General features: G+C 41.9%; 2 protein-coding genes across 3 annotated transcripts in view; one reads left to right on the top strand and one right to left on the bottom strand.

Moving 5' to 3' along the window:
* Positions 1-9,516, top strand: part of mafb (v-maf avian musculoaponeurotic fibrosarcoma oncogene homolog b (paralog b)) — a 59,246-nt gene extending 49,730 nt beyond the window's left edge. The window contains exon 3 of the mRNA XM_040025447.1: positions 9,334-9,516. The gene's annotated coding sequence lies outside the window, so the exon portion shown is untranslated. The remainder of the gene's footprint in view (positions 1-9,333) is intronic.
* wwox (WW domain containing oxidoreductase) overlaps positions 8,139-24,691 on the bottom strand; it is a 136,927-nt gene continuing 120,374 nt past the window's right edge. The window contains exons 9-10 of one of the 2 annotated variants that reach the window (XR_005694973.1): positions 9,033-10,664; positions 8,139-8,980 (exon numbers count right to left, since the gene is read on the bottom strand). Coding sequence is in view for 1 of the 2 variants with exons in the window: in XM_040025444.1 (XP_039881378.1) it covers positions 10,473-10,664 (192 nt within the window). In the remaining variant the exon portion in view is untranslated. Of the gene's footprint in view, positions 10,665-24,691 lie in introns of both variants that reach the window. The other variant, XM_040025444.1, reaches the window with a different exon arrangement.

The raw sequence follows: 24,691 nt of genomic DNA, 5'->3' as shown, positions 1-24,691 counted from the left end.
ACCCATGTATATGTAACTGAATCGGTGGATAATCACTATTCACAGAGGCAGTCCTTCCAACACAGCAGACACTTACTGTCCATTTGCTGGGACAGTGCCCCTAAATGTCACTGATTTCAACAAGGGACTGATAAGTGCATCACAAGCTGAGCCTTACGACTGTTACGATACACCAGCAGTACACCGGATCTCTCTTTTTTTTTTTTAAATCTTACAGAACAGGGGGCAGCTGTGAAAAGCTTGTTAAGGTATAATTCACTGCTCTGTCTGTGTCATTTGGGCCTTGTATTATCACTGAGATCATTCCCACACGCACAGGAGCGCGGAAGCCCTGTGAGTGAATGGCAAGCAAGCATGTATGTGTGTTGGGGGTGCTTCCATATGAAATGTACACGAGGGTGAATCTCAGTGGTGTTAATGGCTTTTTAAATGTCAGGGAAAGTCAGGGAATGATAAAAGAGAGATCTGTTATCCATGTCCTCATGATCACCACGGAGCACGCCGCTGTTCTCACCTCGCTGAGGAGCCTTCAGCTTGTGTGTGTGTGTGTGTGCGTGTGTGCAGGAGTAGTCCAACTTCAATCCCTGCTGATGCCAGCATGATTTATGCACCAATCAGATTAGCTCTGAGAGAGAGGGCGAGACAGTGCGAGAAAGGGAGTGGGACATTAGATATTCGGCGACTTTCTGGTTTATAGTGATTTTCGTTGGGTATTTGGCCGAATACAGACTTTGAACAGCTAAAAATCAATTCATTAATACATTTTTATTCTTCTGCTCGCATTGCTGTGCATTCATCACTGTTAATTTTTTGCTCAATACAGATGGATACAGTAAAGACGAGGTATTGTGCCTGGAGGAAAGTATTTATGCTTTTGTGCTGAGTAACGACCCAGCTGAATTGGGGGGGAAATTAAATCAGTAGGTTTATTGTTCATAAAATATATCTATATCCAGATGTAAAATTAAATGACTTAGAAGAAGCTACATTCAGCTGATCCCTTATTCATAAGAGGTAGCTCCACATGTGTGATTTGCCGATCTTTTTATGCAGGAAGGCCAGCCTGATTCAACTTGGAATCAAACCGGAGAACTTTTGCTTAATAATACATTAAAGGGTCCATAACAGATAATTGTTTCATAACTTTTTAAGTGCTCTAGGTTTATGGTGGACATTCAGGTGAAAGAAGCTCAAAAAGATTTAACAGAAATGGTAATAATGAGTGCAAAATGATATACACGGGAAAAAGTAAGTGTAAATAAAGGAGTCTAAATGATGGTCAAAGTTAAAATACAATTTTTAAAAGCTAAAATAAAATTTCTTGGTTTGTTTTATTGAATAGTGTTTCACTTTTAACTTTGTGAAACAAAACATATTTTTACAATGTTGCAAACTGATAAATAAATGATAAATTCATCATTCAGGCATAAAAGAGACACATGAAACTTCAGTTTGGAATTTTAAAATTTTAGTTGTAGGTCTTTTCAGTTTTATGTACACAAATAAACACATAAAACACAAATAAAGGTAGAAAGTAGTGCAGTAGCCTTCTGCTGTTGATGCAACAGATTTAATGCATCATTAGGGCCACCATTGTTTCCTTTCTCCCCTCGCTCTGGCTCTTTCATGGAGACAAAATCAGTTTTCGCTCAGTATCTCGAATCCTCATTAAAATCAACACAAACTATGCTCTCTAAAATTAAATCTTTGTATACGTGTGTGTGTGTGTGTGTGTGTGTGTGTGTGTGTGTGTGTGTGTGTGTGTGTGCGGTTTGCACAGCACCCTGGCCTGCTCTAACAGAGGGTTGAGTGATGTCACAGCAGACTGCATTTTAATAGAGAGGGAAGCAATTAGAGAGGGGACAGGCCGAGAGGTGGAGAGATGGAGAGGCTGTCTGTGTGACACGTAGTGCGCTCAGTTCACACACACAACACACACACTCATTACTAAGGATGAGTTAATTAATTGCACAGTGATTCACGGTACTTGTAATTAATCTCGTAGATATGTGAGTGTGTTTTTGAGAGGTGACTCTTCTCCCTTCCATTTATAATTTACACACACACACACACACACACACACACACACACACACACACACACACACAGAGGTACAGACAAGTCTTCCTTAAGGCTACAACACAAAAATTCTATTATCTGCTTATTAGAGTTGTTGTTATTATTGATTATATTGTTCTTAAATATATTTATGGCCAATAAAACCTATTCAATCAGTGAGCTGACATATTTTGATACTTGACACAGGGTTTGGTATGATTTGTTACTTTTCTAATTGTTTAGTAACTTAAAACCTATGCACTTTCTTTTTCTAGTGTTTTCAAAATAGTGTATACCTCTCACTGTGTAATAAGTGCTGAAAAAAAACATAATAAGACATTTTATGTGTAATTAAAGGAGTTGGATATGTCTGAATAGAAGGTTTCCAGAAATGCTGTCTTTGTTTTTTTTTGGTTAAAATACTTTTCAATCACGTATCTGATATTGCTGTGCTGCTGCTTTCACACAAAGTATCTTTGCAGTTTGTATATCAAGTTGTTGTGATGCAAAGCTTTAGGATTTAGAGGGAAAATACTTTACAATACCCCATGAGGCAGTATAAGGATGAACATGAATAGTTCAAACACGAGGTTGCAGTTGCTTTGAAACCTAAAGTAAGTCAAAAGTTGAACTGTTGTGTTGAGTTTTCCGTTGCAGATTGTCGTGATAACACCAATAAGGTGATATCACATCATGCAGTGATTGAAAGAGAGAAAAGCATCATGTTATCATTTATTTACCTTGTAGTGCTCGCCTTCATCGTGTCCCTGCAGAAATAGCCCTCACACTCTTAGCCCTCACAGTCCTGTCCCTCTCTCTTTTTTCATTTCTTGGGAGGAGATTATACAGTTAAAAAATTAACTGTATTAATCTTGCTCTCGTTTCTACCCATGATCCTTTGCATTCATCAGCAGGAGTGGGAGTGGTGGAGCAATCGCATTTGGAAATTAAACAAATAAAAAAAGTTGAAGATAGCTGAGTGAGTGATGAAGCCAGCCAATTGCTAGCAGCATAAATCTCCCCCTGTCACCACCCCACCTCTGCCTACACACATTTGGATATTGTTATGATTTTACCGTGTTTGCATATATGAGCCTAATTTATTAGAATCAAACACCATCAAGATTATTTACAAGCAACTGCTGGTCTGCTGCCAATAAGCCCATTAAGTGCATTGTTGGAGAGTGGTTATATGATCAAATACACAATAGTAATTGTGAGTGGAGAGAGGCCAGAGTGATTCTCAATGAGGTGATTATCTGCGTGCAGGTTATTGTGCTATTTCAGCATGACATGTAAATCTGCATCGTTCCATCAATCACAGAGCCGGCTGTCAGCAGAGTGATGTGTGAAAATGACAATGACAACCCCAAAGGATGAAGAAGGAAAAATCTGAATGACTAGTGCTCAAAAACGAATTCATTTTTATGTTTCAAAGAAAGATAAGAGTTTTCTATACTGGATACAAACTGGGTTCCAGTGTCTTTGTCCTTCTGTTGGACATTTATTAGTACATCACAATGTAACTTGTAAAAATGCATGCAAAAAAAAAAAAAACGCTACAAAATACAGAAACACACCGACCAGCTGTGATGGCAATGCTTCAAGGGGGCAACAAACAAATGATATAACAATAGCTGAGACATGCTTGTTACTATGGCTGTTTTGGTGGTGTTGAGGTTATGTACATATTTGTTTTTCTTAGCTTTAATGGCATGATTCATATATTGGTTTAGTTTAAGTAGTTTTTTTATAGGGACAAGTCTGTTACATGAACCAGGCAGTATACCACAGCCTAAGGCAGTTTGCACTGCCCGATTGTCTCGCTTGTCTTTAAGAGCCATTTAAAGATATGATATTTTTAAATGACCCCTGTGCTTATTTAATAGATAACTAGTAAACAAATCAAGTAAATTATGCGGTTCCTAAGAGTAGCTAAAAAAGTAAAAGCCTGTTCCACAGTTAAATATGCAATAGTAAATGAGCTAATAATAATAATAATAATAAACCATTCCTAACAGCAATGAATAATACAAAAAAAAAAATCAGTAACTTCCAAAAGTTGTATAGACTAATTATTAGTTTTAAAGTTGGTTGATTACAGTATGATGTTCATTTTGCAAATTATGGTCATACGTTGAGTAAAACACATTATATGAAGTGGGGTATGCTTTAGGGTGGGGCTCCTCTAAGATTGACCACATGAGGAAAAAAAAATATAAGCTCGGCTGTTCACGAATCAATGAGTGACATCACAGCGACTGTGACCATCTTTTATATACAGACTGTCACACTTTTTGTCTTTTGGTATTTTGGTGCTTTTGGTATTTTTGACGTGTTGTTGAGCTCAGCTTTCAGGGTTCTCATGCCCACCACTATAGTGCATTACATGTATTTAGCTACAAGGAGATATGAAGGTATTATTGGTGGAAGTCTGTAATATTGTTTTATTAGTCCTTGGATCACATAGTTTCTCGGCATGTGTGAGAAATGTTACCATTTAGAAGACTGCTAAAGAAAACTTTATAATAAAACAACATCTTTTTTTTCTTTTCTTTTCTTTTTTTAAATAAACTACAAGTTGTAAGAATAGTTAACCGGCTCCCAGCAACTTGAACAAACCTAATGTATTTTCTTTCCCATTTGGGTTTCCAAAAATATTTTGCACTGTTGAGCTGCTTCAGTCATATTCCCATGACTGTACACCAACAACAGGCACTCACACATACAAACACACACACAGCAAGTGAGAAAAAAAGTGACATAAAGCAGGGGTCTGGGGCTAAGTAAGCAGTACACCAGGTTATGCGTCATTTACCGCGGCTCAATAACAACCTTTCTCTCTGCCCGACACACCTGGTCACACAAAATGACACATGCTGTCCTTTGAGAATGCTCACAGACACACACACTAAGCATATCTTTTTTCACCCCATGGCGGCCTTAACCAGACACATTACATCCCCACTCAACTATCTGCTCGTGACAGATGTATTTATGTAATGGTTTTGATAGGTATTGATCCACACGGCGGAGCCAGTTAAGAAAGCGAGAAAAATGAGATTTTAAAATCAACATGGCTGAGGGGGGTGTTTGGTGGAGATGATAGCTAAACAAGAAGATGAGTGACATGAGTGAGAGAGAAAAAAAATCATGTCAAAAGTAAAGCGAGGAAAGTCGTGCCAGCGAAACCTTCAGAGGAAGACGCTCAGGTGGAAAGCGCTCGCGAATTTGATTCACAAAAAGAAAGATCTAAGAAACATGCACAGTGTCTCTGCAAGTGTGTGTGTGTTTGCAATGGCATGATCGTGTGTGTGTGTGTGTGTGTGTGTGTGTGTGTGACCTTGGCTTGGCCCGGTGGTAAAGTGGGGCGTCAAGAGAGTCAGTGTGTGAGCAGTCAAGCGTTCTCCCTCAGATTAGCAGGCTTTATTACTGCCACCAACCACTGGCCTGACAAATCCTCTTATTTCATTTTACCTTCCTCTACCTCTGCCTTGTTCTTTTCCTCTCACTCTTTTATTTCACCTAAAACCTCCTCCCTCTCTTTCCTTCCAGCCCTGCATACGCTAGCTTTGCATGCTTCACCTTGCACCTCTCCTGGCTCCCTCGCAAGTTTTCCCTCACAGCATAACAGCCCTATTTTCTATTTCCTCCCTCTTTTCTCCTCATTGTCTTTCCGTCTTCCGCACGGCTCTGCTGAAAGCTACACATTTCTTTTTCTACCTTTCTCCACTCCACCTCTTGCTCTGCTCCTCCCTCTATCTCCTTCCCACTCCCTGGCTCTCTATAGTGTGATGAATCTGTAGACAGGGGCTAATAATTGTACTTCAGCCCAAGTGCTCATTTTTCTTTGTGTTTGAAAGCTGTGACAGGCAGGAGCTCCTTTTTTTTCTCCCCTCCACCCCCCTGTCCCTTGTCTCCCCCTTTCTCTTTCCCTTTTCTTCCTATCCTCACACAATGGGTGAGTAAAATAACTCAGGGTTTACAAGGTCATGCTGTCTAGCGGTGAGGACTCGCTGGGGATTTGGGAGTGGAAGGATTTCCTCAAAGGTGCCGTGTTGAGACTTCAATAAAAAACAGAAAGTTATAGATTGCACGAGCAGATCTACAGGGGGAAATAAGTGCATTTGATAGTGAACAAGCTCAGTAAACTTGGATTCAAATGTTACCATGACTATGAGTCTTCATGGAAGAATAAATGATAAACTGAAGCATTGCCATGGATTAAAAACATCTACATTTGCATGCATGTTACACATTTTTTTTAATCATTTAAAAGAGAACTCACCTTAAAATGCTCCACTTCCTGCCATATGTGGCAGCTGCATGATCTTTACAATGCATTCTTTTAATAATAATAATAATGTGCCCAAAAAATAAGTCTTTTTTTACTGCTTTTTATTCATTACATCTCAGAAATCAATGGTACAGTAATGGCATGGAGAGACCGGGGGAAAAAATGTCTGTTTTTGTAATACTGCAACAGAATTAAAGTATTTCTTTAAGAATCTGCAAACAAGACATAAAAAACATTTTGACAGGCAAATTTTTATATTAAAGTGGGCTAATTAAGTGGAAAGGAGCCTGGGGAAATAATCTTTTAATTTTAAAATATATATAATTTAAGGCTCTATCAAAAAAGCAGCCTGCAAGCAATCCAAATCGTGAGATATTGAAAGAAAATCATATTTCCATTGACTCTGCTGTGGTACTTTATGAAAACTGATCATCAGTTTTCATCCTAATGCCGTCCTCAAAAGAGAGAGATTAAAAGAGAGCAGTGGGGAGGGAGGATAACACAGAGTAAGACTTTATTGCCTGCTGTAGTTAGATGGTAAATTTCCTCCTGGCAGATATTTATTGGGTTAGTTGAGTCTAGAGAGAGCTTTAACATTGATTGTGATCATTAAATATATCCGCTCGAAATGGCAACATGGCATTCCTTCGGTCGATGGAGCCAATAGGAGCAGAACAAAGGCATAATCAAATCAATCCTCTCATAATTATTCTTTGAGAGGTGAAATTAATCACAAGAAGAAATAAAAACAATAATGGAAAATGAAATGATCAGTCGTAAACAATTACTGCCCAAATTGAAATGAACTCAGTGAAGGGGGAAAAAACTCAACTGTAAATCCGACTAATTAAAATAACATTCTAATGTATATCGGTTATTTGCTTTACACGGGCTTTCAGTTATTACATTGTTGGGTGTCGTTATTCTAAGAATTGGAATAAAGAGAAAAAGAAATGAAGGGAAACAGACTGTGACTGTGTGTGTGTGTGCGTCTGTGTGTGTCGAGCTTTAACTGTTGGGTCAAAGGATCAAGGTCCTCCTCTTGCGAGAGTCGTGCTTCTCCTTCTTCTCTGCTCGCTGAGAGGAAGTGTAGCATATTGATTAGCTATCAGATGATTCCGATAGGGCCCGATCGATAAGACTTTGCATGAAAGCCAGGCAGGACCCTCCCACTTCACTCAGGCACACACCCACTGATCTGCCACTGCAGTGCACACCCGCATACAAGTCTAGTTGTTTGTAATTCTCCTGAAGATTCTCCTTTGAGTTCTGAATCTGGCCCTTCTGTCAAAGGCTTTCTTATAAGCTCGGCTTACATAGAATTGCGACTGATAGACTAAGCCTGCACTTTTAGTCGAGAGCGGCGATATCTGTAGGCCACAAATAGTCTACGTTACATGATCGCACGTGTATAAAGTGCTTTAGCTGGTGTCAGACTGTGATAATATAAAATTTGCAGCACTTCTGAGATGTATCAGTCAAACTGATGTGTTTCCAGCATATAGCCTTCATCATTAGCACCAGTTTCTTGATATATAGTCATAAACAGCATTATGGTTATTTTATTCTGAGTTTCTCCTCCAGCAGAGAGGTTGGGGAAAGCGGGCTAACATTACAGAAGTCCCAGGTGTAGAATTACACTCTTTAAGATCATTTCAGGAGGCTATAAGAGCCTACAATAACATAACTATTTGAACAAGTCAGAATCCCTTTGAATATGATTATATTTCAGTAGTGGTGAAGTGTGAGAACAAGAAGTGAGACCTAATTTTTAGAGACCCAATAGAGCAAAAAAAAAAAACCCCAAACAATTTTAATAAACCACATATGAAGTCAACAAAGACAAAACAACGGAACACATCAGGACAGACAAACTAAATCAAAATAAAACAGAGGGAAACTAAACAGCTGACGTGCTTAACACACTGGCGAGTACGTCTGCTCACGACTTGATCAGTCACACACTCGGGAAGGGAAAACGTCTCTCACAGAGGCTCATGTCAGCACATACACAAAATGCTCTGTAACTGATTGGCAAGTAGGCGAATTCTCATGTTTGCCAAAGTATGACCATGAAAGGGCCTGAGCCTTATCAGCACCATGGACAGCAGCTGGGAACATCCTTTATTACTGTTCAACTCCTCGTCTGTGTATGACAGATTTCTGTATTTTTAGTTTTTTCAGACACAAACAATTTTTAAACACACGTTATTTATACCGTTTGTTCAATCTGATGCAAAATAAAGAGGCAAAAAGATTCTGGACAGTTTAATAAAATGTTGTTTTGCTTGCTGTACTGTACATGCGGGTTGCTGACTGTTCCTGCTCTGTGTGTGTGTGCGCACGTGAGTGTTTGTACTGCATCTCTGTTCCAGGTGTGTGCAGTGCTGTGAAAGGACAGCGATAAGACACCTGTACTCTGGGTACAGAACAGATTATAACAGCAGTATCAGTTTCTGTGCAGGGCACAGCATGTTTCTGAATGTTCTGTCTGTTCCTGTGCTTTTTTTTTTTTCTTCTCTTCAGTATGTCTGCCAGGAAGGGAAGAAAAGAAACAATACGTGAACAATGTGTGAGAGTAAATTATATTAAGTATAACTGTGGTGCTGTGTCATTCTGATGATTCTCTACAGAAGGAAACACAATGAGGATTCATGTGTGAGGGTGCTGGTCAAACGTGCGATTGCATTGATTGATCTGTTCTTTGAATACATGATGAGTGCATTTCCTGTTCTGTCAGAGGGGAAAAAATACTGTAAAAACAGCTTTTAACTCTGTGATGTTCATACCTGGTTAGTACACTCTGGAAAACTGGAAACTGTCGTACTTAGACTTGTTGCGTACTTCTCAGCTCCCCACACAAATATCCCCCCTAATGGTCTTCAGATGAATGGACTTCTATAGAAGGAATTCACATATTTCTGTACAACAGATTTTTATTGACTTGTTCTCTCTTTGTGTGTTTGTGTTTTTTGCAGATATCATGACACTGGAATGCTGTTTCAAGACCAACCTACGGCATCCGGACTGCCATAAAGCACAATGTCTCAAAAGCGTCCCACCCCCTGTGGCTTCAGGGCAACCAATCCACAGCAAATCCAAAGCCGGAGTTCAATACTAAAGCGGATGATTTAAACAAAAAAAAAAAAAAAAAAAAAAAAGGGAGAACTGAAGAAATTAAAGATCCTGGACTCTGTAAATAAAATTCTCCACCTTCTGTATTTGTCATTCAAATGGACAAAGATTAACCCGTAAATATCTCCAAATTGTAACTTACCAGAGCATAGATTGTCAATACTTAGGTTGAGTAAAATAATAGAAAAAAATATGATGTCCACCCCCCTTTAGCACATGGCCAGAAATCAGGATGTTGTAAATACTGTACAGAAAACAAATAGGGACGTTGATAAGAAATATAATTATTGCAAAATTGTGTACATAGCCATTAGAATCACACCTCTACTGTGTTTGTAATTCAATAAGTTTCACATTCCCATTACTATTTATTTCTTCTTGCCCAAAAAGATTTAGCACAACGATTAGCAAGCGCTCTGTATCAGAATAGGAAACATAAACACCAACATAGAACTAGACAAGAGGATATTGAACTTAGAGGCATTAATTGGGAAGACATTATATTTGCTGATAGCCCACTATTGCTGGAATCAGATGCATATGCCGTAGAGTGTATGCTTACTAGTTAAACCTTGTATTGTTAACAAAACAGGTCATTTGCATTTTGTTTACATCTAATTTAAGTAGACGTTTGAGAAAAAAAGGACTTTAGGGCCTAAAAAGGTTACAGAGACAAACAGACAAAGAACAAACTGTGACAGGTTCGGCTCAGATCTTCACCTTTCCCCCACTCCCGGTTTTAAAATACTACAGCAGAGCTTAACTTCACTTAAACTTTAACTAATTCAATAGATTGTATATGAAATCCCCTCCTGTGCTGTATATTTAGTGTTTTAGACGCTGTAGTGATGTGACATATCCAGATGGGCTTCCATGGTTTGGCAGCTCTTACAGTTAGTCCACACCTAACGAAACATCGGCTGTTTCCTTTCTGATTCCTCTTTGGCTAGTTGCCCTCCTCTTCCTCTTCGTCTTCTGTCCATTAGAGGGCCTGTATGCCCACTGACCTCTCTGCGACCAGGCGCTCGCTCAGCTCCCACAGGCTCGTAGCACTGCTCGGATCCTGGGCCTGGGCGGATGTCTGGCAGCGGAAGCAGTTGTTGAAGTACATGCCGCCCAGCCCTTCCAGCTCCGGTGCTACCGCACAGTACACTGTGGTGGCCGCCCCTTGTTGCTGTGGACAGACAAAAAAAAAAAAAAAAAAAACAAAAACAAGAAGAAGAATCAGTGGACGAATCACGACGCTGAGACAGCAAGGCGGCGTCGGCCTGCAGGAGCAGACAAAATATGGAGAACTCGTCTAACGACACGCAGACTTTAGGATGTGTGCTGTATGGAGGAAAAGACAGAGGACATAAAGCAGACTCTGACCACATTCCTTTGTCCTCTGTGAGACCCACACACACATAGACAGACACACGCATACACACACAGACAAAAAGAGACAGCAGGACTGTGTCTACAGGGGGGGAAAAAAAGACTCGTGCACACGCCGTCTCTCCCCTCTCCCTGCATCCCGATGACTGGGTCATATAACTCCTTACTGTATATATATTTATATACATATATTTATTTATTTATTTCTCAGCCAGGTGTGTATAGGACATCTCGCTATGTGGGACCGTGTGAATGCTACAGATGTATAGACTCACAGAGGATAAGGCGGGAACAAAAATATTACACCAGCTCCTGTCTGGATGGGAGTCACCAGGGAAACTACAGCTCTGATGTGCGATGTGTGAACAGCAGGTTTCAATGCCATGATTATCAATATGTATATTTTTCACGTGATGTTTATTAATATTCAAGTGCTGGAAAATACAAGTACAACTAAGTATTTAAATCAAAAGTTTTTTGGTTGTTGCGTACAACACACAAACACGTCGCACGGTTTTCCCTCCAGTTCTTTCTCAGTAATTCTCTCAAGGCAAGTTTAAACCTGAAGATCACTCAGCCCGGAAAACTCACTCTGTTACACGTCGTCTCAAGCCGAGACGCGCTGTAAAAGTGAAACAGTATTTTTACGCAACCTGCTAAGTTCTCTAATACACCCCATCCCATCAGTCAGTAATTAGCAGGGATATTCACGGAGAGAGATTTCTGTGACATTTGAAAATGAAAGCTGAAACTGCGGCAGAATAAACACGTCAGAGAGAATTACACACATAACCCGACCGCTCAAAGAGGGATCTTTCATGCTGCAGCTCCGGCTAAAAGCTGCTGTGACAGCTTCCCTGCAAACTCCAGGGCTGGAGACGACTTCTATGCGGCCACATGAAATGGCTCGCCTCTTTATCTCCTGATGTGAGGGAGCGAGAGTGAGACGGGGGTGGGGGCAGAAAGAATGAGAGGGAACACTGATGTGATGACTGAAGGCTAGTGTTTAGCACAGAGCACTGGCACACACTGAGACAACCACGTATATGCAGTAGTCAAACGCGGGCGACACACACAAACGTACACACATGCGTAATGGAGGCACATTACAGGCCAACTGTTTGAACAGATTCCCAAAGCACAGGCCAGCACACTAAAAGTGGCAAGATCCTATGTCATCTAAAGCTTTCACAGCCTAGTACAAAAATATGCACCAAAATGCAAATGCTACGAACACAAAAACACACACGCATAAAGCAGATTCCAGGAAATGTTTCTCTCATCGACACACGCAAACCAAAACGGGCACCCACACACAACTCCCTCTAAGCTCTGAGTAAAGTTCCACCAGGAGGAGCCCTGGTGTGTAACGTCGCAGAAGCAGATTGAGCGTGTTTGAAGTGCTCCGTGATGAGAGAGCTCGTAAACAGCAGATGAAAAAGGCAGCATCTCTCTGTGTGCCGCTGTCTGTCTCACCTGCCAGTGAGGCGATAACTTCATCCACATCACATGTCGCCATATCAAAGACCGACAAATGCCAAGCAGTGTCTCTGAGTTGCAGGTTCACACGCACTCAGTTCAACTCATCTCTCTCACTTAGGGCATCTGATTTAGCTCGCCTGAAAGCCAAACGCCTTTTAAACTTCACTGAAGATTTCAGCGCCGCCGGCTCTGACTCCCTGACACCACCTTGAACTTGGCTGACTTTCAGACAAGTTTGTTTGCGTCCAATTACCAGACAGTTGGGTTTAAATATTGATAAAAAAAAAAAACAACTTTCATGTTCAGAATCCAGATTTATGTGGCTGAAATCTGAAAGGTATTTCTATTCTTTAGAAAAAGCCTCTCTGCTGGCTGCCACGCATGCAGTTAGTGACAAACGGAGCAGTACACGGGCTGTTTGTGCGGTGTGCCCAGCAATGTGCTATCTTATTGGTGTTTAGCTCATCCCCCTCGCCACTTGACCTTGTGACCTCTGTAAAAGATAAGGCTGATGAGATTAGGCATTAACATGCTCAACCACCCACCACAGCCATTTATCACTGTGTGTGTGCGCGTGTGTGTGTGTTTGCAGATACCAGGCAAGTAGGTGGCGGGCAAGGATTTCGCTACACTTACAGTTACACGCTGCCTGAACGCAAGAGCGTATCTGCGCACAAGCACGAACAGATACACATATGAACAACCCGCACGGAAGGTAATGCCACTAAACCAGTGTGCATCGAACACATCTGTGCCGTCCAAAGATGATTTCTAATCCAAGTTAAACTGTAGATTAAGTCTGTAAATTAAGCTGTCTACAAAATGATGGGTGTGTGTCTTTCTATACTGTGCACCTTAATGTGAAGCATTACCTTGACTACAGTAGTTTTATTATCAGAGACATCTATGGTACCCAGAGCTACGACGTCTGCCCAGAGAAGCTGACTTGACACTGACTTAAGCTCCAAAAAATAAGACTTGTCCTTGGATACTCTTTCGGAATTGGCCTCTTCAGGCATTTTAGTCCAAAAAATAAAAAGTGAGACAAGTATAGGAATGCAGTTACAAATCTAACTTTAAATGCTTTGAGAGGGAAACTCTTTAAATCCTTTAGACGACCATCTTGCAATTCCACTTTAGAATTAAGCATGACTTCTTTGGATGACTTCAGACTTCACTTTCACATTCCCCAAAACAAAACTAGCTCTGTTACCACCACACTGATTCTAGGAGGGAGGGAGGGAGAGAGGAAGGGGACAGACAAGGAGGATCCAAACCAACCAAAACATCTCCAAACCGAAAATTTTTCTCTATGCTAAAAATAAAATGCAAAGATCTCAGCAATATGATAAACCAATGCCAAGTGCAGAAGCAGGTTTTATAGATTACGTGTGCGTAGATCTTCCTTTGTGGGTAATAAAAATAAACATAAATACTGAGGAAAGACTTACAAAACACCCTGCAATAAGCTGACTGCTGATAAGTGGCAATAAGCCTGTACTTAGCCTGGGATTCAACACTACGGTTCTGGAACTGCTCTGGGACCAGATCCAAGTCTTCCAATCTCAGCATTGACTCAATACCCAAGGACCTCATGGACTTGCAATAGAAATGTCCTTGTATAGTGTTACGCAATAACCCGTTGTTGAGAACATCTTGCTGAGCGTATCAAAAGCAAAAAGGGTACGTGGGGGAGATGTGATGTTGAATTAACAGTATTGTTACTTTGCCGTGTTCTGTTTTGTGTCTTCATCGTCCGAGTTGTATAAGCTTTCTCTGACCCTGTGCATGTGACCCTTTGACCCCCACATCTGTAGTTACATCATTGACCTCTCCCTCTGACCTGGATGTAAATAACCCAGTACTGTAGAGCAGTCTGTTTTTGGCCCATCCCTGTACATACAAACCTGTAAATACTAATGGCTATGCATGCTGAACACCTAGCAATTCTTTCAGGTACTTTTATAATCCCCAAATTCTCATATGGCATGTGCTATAAAAAATAATATAAAAAAGTAGAAAAAGTAAAAGATTCAAATAAAAAAAAAAAAAGTTTAAAATAAATGCGTTGGTAATATTGTCAGGCAATATCCTCTCTTGGACAGTGTGTGTAGAGTCTTCCTGTTTTCTTACTCCTGTGGGTGGTTCTCTCCCTTTGCCTGTCCTGTGTTTCTGCTCACCATCTGTGTCAGTTGTTGTCAGTTGGCATTTGTACAGCAGCGAGGGTTGAGGCAGAGAATAGAAGAGAGAGGGGAGTGTCCACCAGCTGACCTCTGTGATGGCACTCCAATTCAGCAGCAGTGCTAAGTTTTGGCAAAGCGCTTTGCGCCTGGGACACAATTTAAAAAGTTCGTGCCTGGCCCGAAGCACACATACTGTACAGCATACTGTAAATCAGTGTTTGCAGTGTGAAGGCCCTCTATATATGTGCAAAGGTACAAATTGGGTGTTTTTCTAAGTTTAATAATCTGGAGAACCTACTATTTTTAGCCCATTTTAGACAGTCGCATTTTAGGAAAACTGACATGTTTTCTGTCCTCATTTGTAACTAGTAAAACATCTGGATTCTAAAGACAAGTACTTTGAGAAAAGTCGTTTTTAACCATCCAGTGTCATAAGGCTACGGCACTCAATTGGAAAAGTATTTCCTGGCTTGTAGTCTTAGTAAAGAGGAGGAGTGCAGTTTTTGCCTCAGCCCTCTGCCACGCCTCGTGGAGTAACTATCCTGAAAAGTGGGACTCCAAACTGATTGTGATTCTGTTCCAGGAATGTTTTTCTTTTTTTTTCCACCCTGAACCTGTGATGTTTAAAATAGATGGAGGTGTCTGATTTTTAATCTGTGCTAAAGATATTTTACATTTAATAAATAACCATTGAAATCAAAGCTTGGTTTTTGTGCAGTTTATGTGTGTACGACGGTGTGCGTTCAGAGCCATCTTTGCCCTCAGCTGTAGTAACCTCTGCGAGCTGACAGCTCAGCTGAGCGTGCCCGGCCCAGCTGTAGAGGGAATCCTGGGTAATGCGGTCCCCACAGATAAACAAGCTGCCCTTCTATTCAGCTTGAGCACTCAACCAAGATGAGAAGAGATTAGCACCTAAAACACCCCAGCGCACACTTCAGAAAGCACCCTGACACTCACAACCATGAATCCGAGGTGGCCTCCGTCACCCTGACTGAGGTAACGTTAGATAACCAAAAGTCAAAAGTGCTCTGTTCTTTAAAAAAAAAAAACATAAAGAAAACTCTATTATGTATAAACTGAGAGCCTGGTTAGATCCCCAGAGAAGATCAGATCTTCGCATCATGGTTCGTTCCAGTGACTAGTGTACTTCTGGTCATCTGTATGCACTAAACGCTATTTCATAATGTCGATTAGCGCACAGGCTGATGGCTAATACTCACCTACAGGCATCGTGCTCCCCTGAGGGGCATTAAGGATTGGATGGAGGGACCGGCTTCCCCCCTCCCTGCTTCACATTCCCTTCCTTTATCCTACCTCCTCATTCTCTGTGTCTATCTGCCTTACCCCCTGCTTCTTTCTCAGCCCTATCTTCTCCATCAACCGTGTGTAGATCCTTATTCCCCTGCAACTTCATCCTCCTCCATCCCCATAACTCACTGAAGTGGGCGTACAGACCCACTGTAACTGAGGCCTCACGGGTAAATGGTCATAGTAGGACCTCTTGGAGGTAAAAGGATCTCTTTCCCTGGAGCCCTGAATCACAGATGAGCACTGTCAACGGTCTTTCTTTCTGTAATACAGTGAAGCATGTGAAGGCAAACAGAAAAAGGAGCAGAGGGGTAAACTGCAGGAGTGACAGAACACAACACAAAGCGCAGCAAAACCCCCAATGCCTCTGCACTATTTCTCTCTCCTTTTTCTCCACGGCCCTCCCTTTACCCCTTTTGCGCCAGATAAGATCAACCAAGTGTCAGTCATCAACAGCCTCCTGTCACACAGTGATTGTTCGACTGTTATATGCTTGTGTAAATGTGCAGTCCAACGCGACATCGCTGCATACATTTAATGCTCCCATGTTCAAGGGAACAATAGAAGAGGAGGTAAGAAACGAAGTGCAGGGAATGCAAAGGACAAGGAGGGGAGGGGAGGGCATAAAGAAGTAAGGAGAGACCGGTATGAGTAGGAAACGAAGCAGGAGGAGGAGATGAAGGAGCTAGGACACAATGCATCCAAGGGGAAAACGACGGGGAGTCAGAAGGACTTGCGCAGCGACTGTGAAACTATCTCATTTTTATCTTGTGAGAGGACTTCCGAAGTGATCCGCACAACCTAATTATTTTCCCCTAATAAAAGCAACATATGCTAAGACAATAAAAGGCCTTATTGGACACCTATTCATTAAAAAGGAGCAGTAAAAGGTGTAGGACTCTGGCGCAGGGATTAGCTTTTAACAGGGTTTTTCTCTGGCTCGAAATAGCCTTAGTCTTCCTTTAGCATGTCCATATGGGTGCATTGCCCACCATAAAAAATCTGAATTATACATGAAGAGGCCTGGCTGCTTTATTGGCTGTGATCTTCCTTTTCACTCTCACCTAATTGCATCAGTGCATGATACCTGCAACTCTGGACTCAATCCCTCTGTGATTTCGCCTACTGCACATGAGTGCGACAAGGCATGCAGATGCACTTTAATGTGAGGAACTGCGCAGAAATAAAGTACATATAGCTAAAGACAACCAGCCAGATAAGCTGTAATTCACACAAGTTTGTTAAGTTGGTAATAAGTTAGTTGGCATAACGCATGCTAGTGAGTCACGTCTGACAGTTTGACACAGTGAAGCCATAATTCCATATGGTCAACGTACTGTAAGTGTCAGTATGTTTCTATTATGAGCAGAGCAATGCTGTCTGTCCGTATGTGATTGTGTGATGAGCTGGTGTAACAGGGCCACACACAGGTGTGTGTATGCTCACCTTCCCACTGATGCGCCAGCTAATTGGTCTCCTGCGGCAACCTGACATATTCACACACTCCACCGTACGCACACATACACGCAATGTAGCTTGCAATAGTCATACTCACGTGTAAACTGACTGTGCAAATGCGCACATGTGTGTGAACACAACCATGCATGTGTCTACATTCACAGGCAGCCTGCAGAGTGGACCTCCACATCAACTCATTATCACAGTGCTGACTGAGTGAAGAATGACACCTGAGCAGATACTGCTTATAATGTACGCTCTCCTGCTTAAAAGCACAGCAAAAGAAAATGAAAACCACAGACTACAACACTGTACTGTAAAACACACAAGTCACCGGCAAGATACTCCTCAACAAAAAAAAGGAAACTGCCCTCTAACAAATAAAAGATCAATGCTAGCACACTATTTTCCAGTCAGCCCTTATCTTGCTGGAAATCCAATCTTACTGTAACAGTGTTCTGTGTTGTCGTGTTTGTTTATCCTTAGATCAAATGAAACTTGAATATTCCTGTTCTGATCTAATATTAGTTTCTTGCTGTCAAACTTAACAAACTAGTTCGTTCCTCTCATCTATCTCCTTCGACTGTGGCTTAGAGAAAAATCATCTGGACCTATTGTCTGTCTTGTTCAGTTAGTCATTTCCTCTAACCGATTCTCCAACCACCCCCTTCCCTTGTGGTGGAGGTAGAGAGAGAGGGATGTTCTGTTTTAAATAAGAAGGCAGCACTGGCCCATTAAACTCTGATAGTAATGATATTAATTTGGCAGGAACGTGTCATTTTCACAGGAGAGCAACTAGCTGAACTGTCATTATACACACACACATACACACACATAGGGAAAGCATTGTCTCATTCACACTGTGTCTGCACACACACACACACACACACATGCACAAACTCCTCCTGTGTGTCTCTCACAGACACACACACACACACACACACACACACACACACACACACACACAAACCAAGAACATGTCACAGGAGAGCAGCTAGCAGTAACATTATGAGAGAGTCAGAGAGATCTGCTAATGGGATAGATTAGCGTGCCCTTGGTCACAACGGCTACAATTGAGCAACTGGAGCTGTGACTTATATCCATGTCCCCCATCGACTCCATGCACCCTCTTTACTCTTACACTTTCCTCATTTTCTCATGATGACTTCTTCATCTTCTTTTTTTCTTCCTTGTCTTCTTCTTTTTCATCCTTCCCGTTCTTCTTCTTCTACTTCCTCCTCTTTTTCCTCTCTCAGCTTCACATTTTACTCGGCCTACTTTGCATTCCCCGGGTTCACGAGGTTCATGGAGTTCATGACCGCCTAGCGGAAACTTGTCAAACACAAAGGCTGCAGTGTCTAGGGAAGAATGGCAGAGGTGTTTGTGTTGCAACCTGACTGAAAAGCATGAGCTATTATCAAAATTGTCTTATTGCATTAATGATTTTGCTAATTGAGCATAATGAGCACAGAGGGATGGCAATCTTTAAGTGTTAGCAGTGTGCCACTCTCTCGACCCATCAGCCTGTCTGATGAATTGGCTTTTGAGGACAAAGGTCACTTTTGGGGGGGCTTCTGGTAGCCATGATACCTGATATCCCCTGCAATACTTCCTGTTCAGTCTATTGGTCATTGTTGGCAAAATAAAAATTAAATTAAATTAAAAAGTTGATGCTAGCTGATGGTTTCAAGGCTGTTTTTTTTTTTTTTTAATGTAATCACGCTTTTACTGTCTTATCGGTCAGTAGAAGACGGACTAGAATCAGAGTATAAACAGAAACTGGAAAGCGTCTGGTACCCAGAAGCAAACACAGAGAAGCTGCACTTTTCTTGGAAAAGGATGGCAGTGTTGTTTGTATTGTAACCAGGCTAAGAAATAGGGACAGAGGAGCTTACTAATCAGCGTGCCAATTACATTGCTGGGTATCTTGAAGTGTTAGCCATTTAGTGAATGAGAAGCTATCACAATCTACAATATTACATTCAAATACTTTATTATTATTACATGGCAATTATTACTGATAGTATTCATCTTCTCCTCATCTGATGGGCTTTTATTCAAAAAACAAAATATGCGGAAGTTTTATCTGTGAATATGTATATACTGTACATGCATTCACTGGACACTTTATTAGTACAGCTCTTCAAGGGGGGAGAAAAGTGATTTTGACTTTAAATGTGGTAGAGTTGTTGCTGCCAGACAGACTGCTATGAGTATTTCAGAAATTGCGGATCTACTGAGATTTTTCCACAATCATCTCCAGGGTTTACAAAAAGAGAGACTCTGAAAACTTCACCTGGTCTAATAACTCCTGATTTCTTCTGGAACACTCAGAACACTATAGCCTACCTGTGTATTCTCGTGGACCACGTCCATCACTTTCTGACCACAGTGTATCCCTCCTCTGAAACAGAGCTCAAATCATCTCAGACGTGTTTCATTAATGTTACAGTCAGGTCACTGTACTCAAATGACCACCTCGGTCAACAGATCTCAATTCAATGGAGCACCTTTGCGATGTGGTGGAACAGGAGAGTCAATTTGCAGATGTGCAGCCGACAAATATGCCATTTCAACATGTTTGAATATTTGCAGCACGTTGGTTGTTGAATCCACGCCACAAAGAATTAAAGCAGTTCTGAAGCTAAAAGGGGTTCAATTCAGTGCTGGCAAGGTGTACCTAATGAAGTGGTTGGTGAGTATTTATGCTTTTATAGCAGCGCAAGCCTACAATCATTCTGCAGCAGCTAAGCAGACCTGTCCAGCACCTGTCTCGATAACACCGCTAAATATACTCTCTCTCTCACACACACTTTTTTGCACACACACACACACAACCACAGAGTGTCTGGAACACACAGGTCAGGCACACATGCCTGCATACACTCAAACACGCAGTGACCCTTAAAGCAGTAAACACACTACAGAGGGATTGTGTGTGCGCATTGTGCTACTTAAAAGAATCATATTTACCTATTTTTACTGGTATGTTGATCCATGTGCATGGGTGTGTGTTTGTAAGGCAGGGTGAGAGTGTGCATGTGTGCATGCCAATATGTTCTTGAGAGAGAGAGAGAGAGAGTGTGTGTGTGGGTGTGTGTGTGTGTGTGTGTGCCTTCTGCGTGTCCACGCTGACCCCATCTCGGCACTCCTGACCGGTTGAATGCAGGCTGCATAAATTAGTGCTGATGCTCTGCGATGTAATTATGCTGCTGTCAGGATGGCCCCTCTACTCAAATTCATTTTAATAAAGTTGGTCTCCAAGGTTACCAACCCGGGGTCACCTTCGGTGTCATTCCCTATGGATCGCATTCTGAAAGTCTCAGGCCGGAGTACAGTAACACCTTCACACTCGTGGCCCCAGCATCACAACACAAACACACCTCTCACTGAATCGCTCAGGGCAGAGAAAGACAGGAAGCAGAGAATAAGAAAGAGGAAACAAGAAGCGCAGAAGAGACAAAGAGGAGGATCAAAGTGTAGTAATGTCATATAGAAAATACAAGGAACACAGAGGGAGGGTTGTAGGCTGAAATGAGTAGGTGGGAGCGTGAAGGAATAAAAATGAGATGAAAGGAATAAAAGGAGAGAAGGGACAAGGGTAGAGGGACAAGGAGAGGGCAAGGGAGTGTCTCTCTTGGGCAGATGGCGGGGTGTATTCTCATTTGTCCTGTTACGGTGTGTGTGTGTGCCAACACTAACCTCCAGGGCAGCACAGAACACGCTCTCAATTAGCCAACAACACAGACTTGCACATACAGCCAGGAGAGAGGGAGGCACAGCTTTGTCTTGACACAAGAAATAGTTAAACATACAGAAACAGTGGACACAGCTACAACAGCAGCCCATCGAGAACCCACATAAATTAAACATATTTCTAATTACTTCAAACGCCATTTTATCATTAACATAATAGTCTGAGTATGATCTGTTTTCTCTTAGCTTATGAGAGAAGACGATGATGCACCATTTGCAGTACAAAAGAAGTGGACGCATTTTGAAATTCAGTGCTGGAGAAATTCACAGATATCCTCTGAGGCTGTAACTATATATTATTTATCATAATATAATTTGGTTTTCATTGTAGATTGTTATTTCATCCTCATATTTCAGGAAGGATTTGCTTTTGAAAGCATCATTTGCAAAGGTTGATGGGCTGAGTTGTTCTTCTTCTACAATGATATTAATTCGAAAGGTTATTAACGTACACACATTTATGTTTAAGCTGTGTACAAAGACCAGTAACAATAATAATTGTGTCAGTTTAATTTTATAGTAGCAAAGAGATAAGGTGAATATAGTTTTGCTGCCCCGCTCTGTATTATTAGCTTTTACCATCTCTGTTTGACGTTGTATGAGAATATTGACACTTCAGTGAGTGACTGGCCACGTTCACACAAACACTCTCCCTGCACTTTCATACACTGTGTGAGATGGTGTAACCTAGCAGTGTGGGCCGGGGTGACTTTGACTGCCTGTTTAATAGTTACAGCATCACGCTTTGTTAGCTGCAGGTAATTTATGGTTGAACTGGCCTGATAGTCTGATACGATCGAATGCCCTGACTGTCGTTACCAGCCAGCCCCAAAGACACAGAAGAAGCCTCTATCTAAGCGCAGGTAAGAGAGAGACACAGAGGGAAAGAAATGAAGACGGCAGACTGCGGGGTGACTTGAACTGTTGCTACAAGAGGAAGAAATCAGGATTTACCCTGCAGAGAAATAAAAAAGTAAAAATGAGCGTGACAAAAGCATACCGGGGAATGAGTAATGCGGATAAAAGGCGTCGACGGGCGGGGGCGCGGGGGAATTAAAGAGTTGCAGAGCAGTTAAGTTCTCGGCTTTCTCTCTTGAGGTGTGCTGAGAATGAGATTGCATTAAATACTGACGGTCTATTCATCTGAACCGCACCAAGAAGGAACATTTAGTTAATTGAATGATTAATAAATTCAGCTCAGTCACACATTTCACTCGGGTGTTTGCTTTGGATAAAAATGTCTGCCAAATGGGACGAGTCATTACCAGCAGCAGCAGCAAGGCTGGCATTGTTTTCACCTTTAGCGTCTGTGTGCTTTTTTTGTTTCTTTGCCTGGTCCTGGAGGCACACTGTGGAAGGACCTATGACAAAGATGGTTTTGTGCTTTGAAAGGAGACTTTCTTTACAACCGTGCAAAACGATTCACCGCGATTTACACGTGTGACGTTCAGAGTAAAGTTTGGTGGCTCTTGGTGGTCAGATTAAAGCCTGTTGTGCACGGCTGCAAGAAGGATTTGGAGATTAGTGAGGTCCAGTATCATATTTAAGGTCTAACACCTGCACTTCAATGACCTGCTGCAATCCAGCTTTCACTGGTTAGCCGAATGTGTAAACCACTACACTACAAAACTATGAAATATGAAAAAATAGCAAAATAGTACACAGAATTATTCCCTCACTCGAAATACAAATATCACAAGGTGAAAAGGTTGGTTACTACTAGAGCATCACACTGATTCATGCCAATTTTTACGGTATTGTTTAGAAGGAAAATTCCCGAAGTCCAAACCTCAGTGACCCCCGTCAGCATACTGTTGGGGAAAGGGTCCCAGAAATATAACCTTTTACACCTCTGCTCTACATCCTTTTTCATTTGTGATGTATTTGTATGACACGCATTTATCTAATAAGAGTATAAACATACACAGCATCATAAAATGGGCTCATACTCATCCCTTTATCTTGACTTGTACGAAGCATAAATATAACTCAAACAAGTTTGACCCCAGCAGTACAGTGACTGCTCCTTGTGCTCTGGTGGTCTGTCTGTCTCCCTCTCGGTTTCATCAGTACGAGACGTTGTTTCGGCATGCAAAGTTTCCTGTTGCTGGCTCATCGTTACGTCTGTCTGTGAGACACAGGCTCTTCAGCTCAAACCGAAGCCCAAATGGGAAACCGACCTGCACCTGTCTCTCTAATATGAACGGGCATACGGCTCTCCACGCCCACTTTGCTACACCTGTTTCTCCTAATAAAGACAGGCAGAGACCCTTGCTCTACATACACCTTTCCCTCACCCCCTCTCCTAATCCAGTTAGGCAGGAACATCCTCGCCCTCTCCCCTCCGACACTCCTCCTTCTCCGGGATCGGCAACTATAATCTAGTCTGTCAGGCCGACCAGGTCCGGGACTGCCATTCTCCTTTCATCTGCCATCTTCAAACAGAATGAGCAAGCTTTCATATCACTGTTTGAGTGACAGGTAGGGGAGTCAGGTGGAGACAGGCCCGTGATATGGACGGGCACTTTGTCCTGTTTAAATACACTAATGGAGGATAAGAGGCCTGTCATAGAGACGGGTGGAGATAGGATGGGACAGAAGACACAGACACTTGTCTAAAGGATGATTTGTAAATGCAGTGAAGGGGATGTGCAGTGTGTTACATCAGATCACAGAGGATGAGGTAGAGGGCAAACACCTCTGGTCTCACCTTACTTTGGGTTCATTTCACTTTTAGAAGACAGTCTGAATTTCCAAAACAAAATTCAAGTTTTTTGCCTTTAGAGAAGAAAAAAGAAAGCTTGTTGGTTAGTCACAATACAACTGACTAATGTTGGCAAACAAAAGGAGTCCAAGAACAGTGCTTCTCTTATTCCTGCATGGACTACTCCAATTTCAGTGTTACATTACCGCACAAATCACTGGTGAACACACACAAGCACACACACAAACACTCATCTGAATCACGGCTTACACACTCAGCCTTTTGGATGGATGGTACCTGCATACAGGAGGAGGGGGCACACAAATAGGATTCGAAAGTGGTATGGGGGTGTGCAGCGGCAGTGGGGTGGGGTGGGGTGGGACTGAGTCCATAAATAGGATTGTGTAGGAAGCAGGGCGAGCTAAATAGGATTGTAATGTACAGGAAAGGATGTATAAATAGGATATGAGAGTCAGAGCTGTGTTCTCACTAGTTCTGCGTCCCTGTGGTATAAGAGTTCTGTAGGACTGGCTTGCAGCATGTATGCATGCATGTGTGTGTGTGTGTGTGTGTGTGTGTGTGTGTGTGTGTGTGTGTGTGTGTGTGTGTGTGTGTGTGTGTGTGTGTGTGAGAGAGAGAGAGAGCGTTTGTGTGTGAGTAAGTAAAGGCTATTAATGTGGAGGCTAATCTTAAGGCACCTGTCTCCTCAGGCAGAGTATGACCTCCACTAGCCAGGTTCACCCATGTTTGTCCTCCCATCTCATTTCTCACTTCCTCCCCCTCTCTCCCTCTCCTCAATCTTCACCTCCCTTTCTTTTTGCCCAAGCCACTACTCATATAATATAAAAGCACCGCTGACTTATTTGAACAGGTAAACTGTTCAACTCATGCTGAGTGTGTGCTGTTCCCTTCCAAGAGAGGTCGACAGTCAAA

This window comes from Simochromis diagramma, unplaced genomic scaffold (assembly GCF_900408965.1).
Source record: "Simochromis diagramma unplaced genomic scaffold, fSimDia1.1 OVJJ01000293.1, whole genome shotgun sequence".
Lineage (NCBI taxonomy): Eukaryota > Metazoa > Chordata > Actinopteri > Cichliformes > Cichlidae > Simochromis > Simochromis diagramma.
Note: the sequence above shows the minus strand (reverse complement) of the source record. Positions and strands in the feature narration are given on the sequence as shown.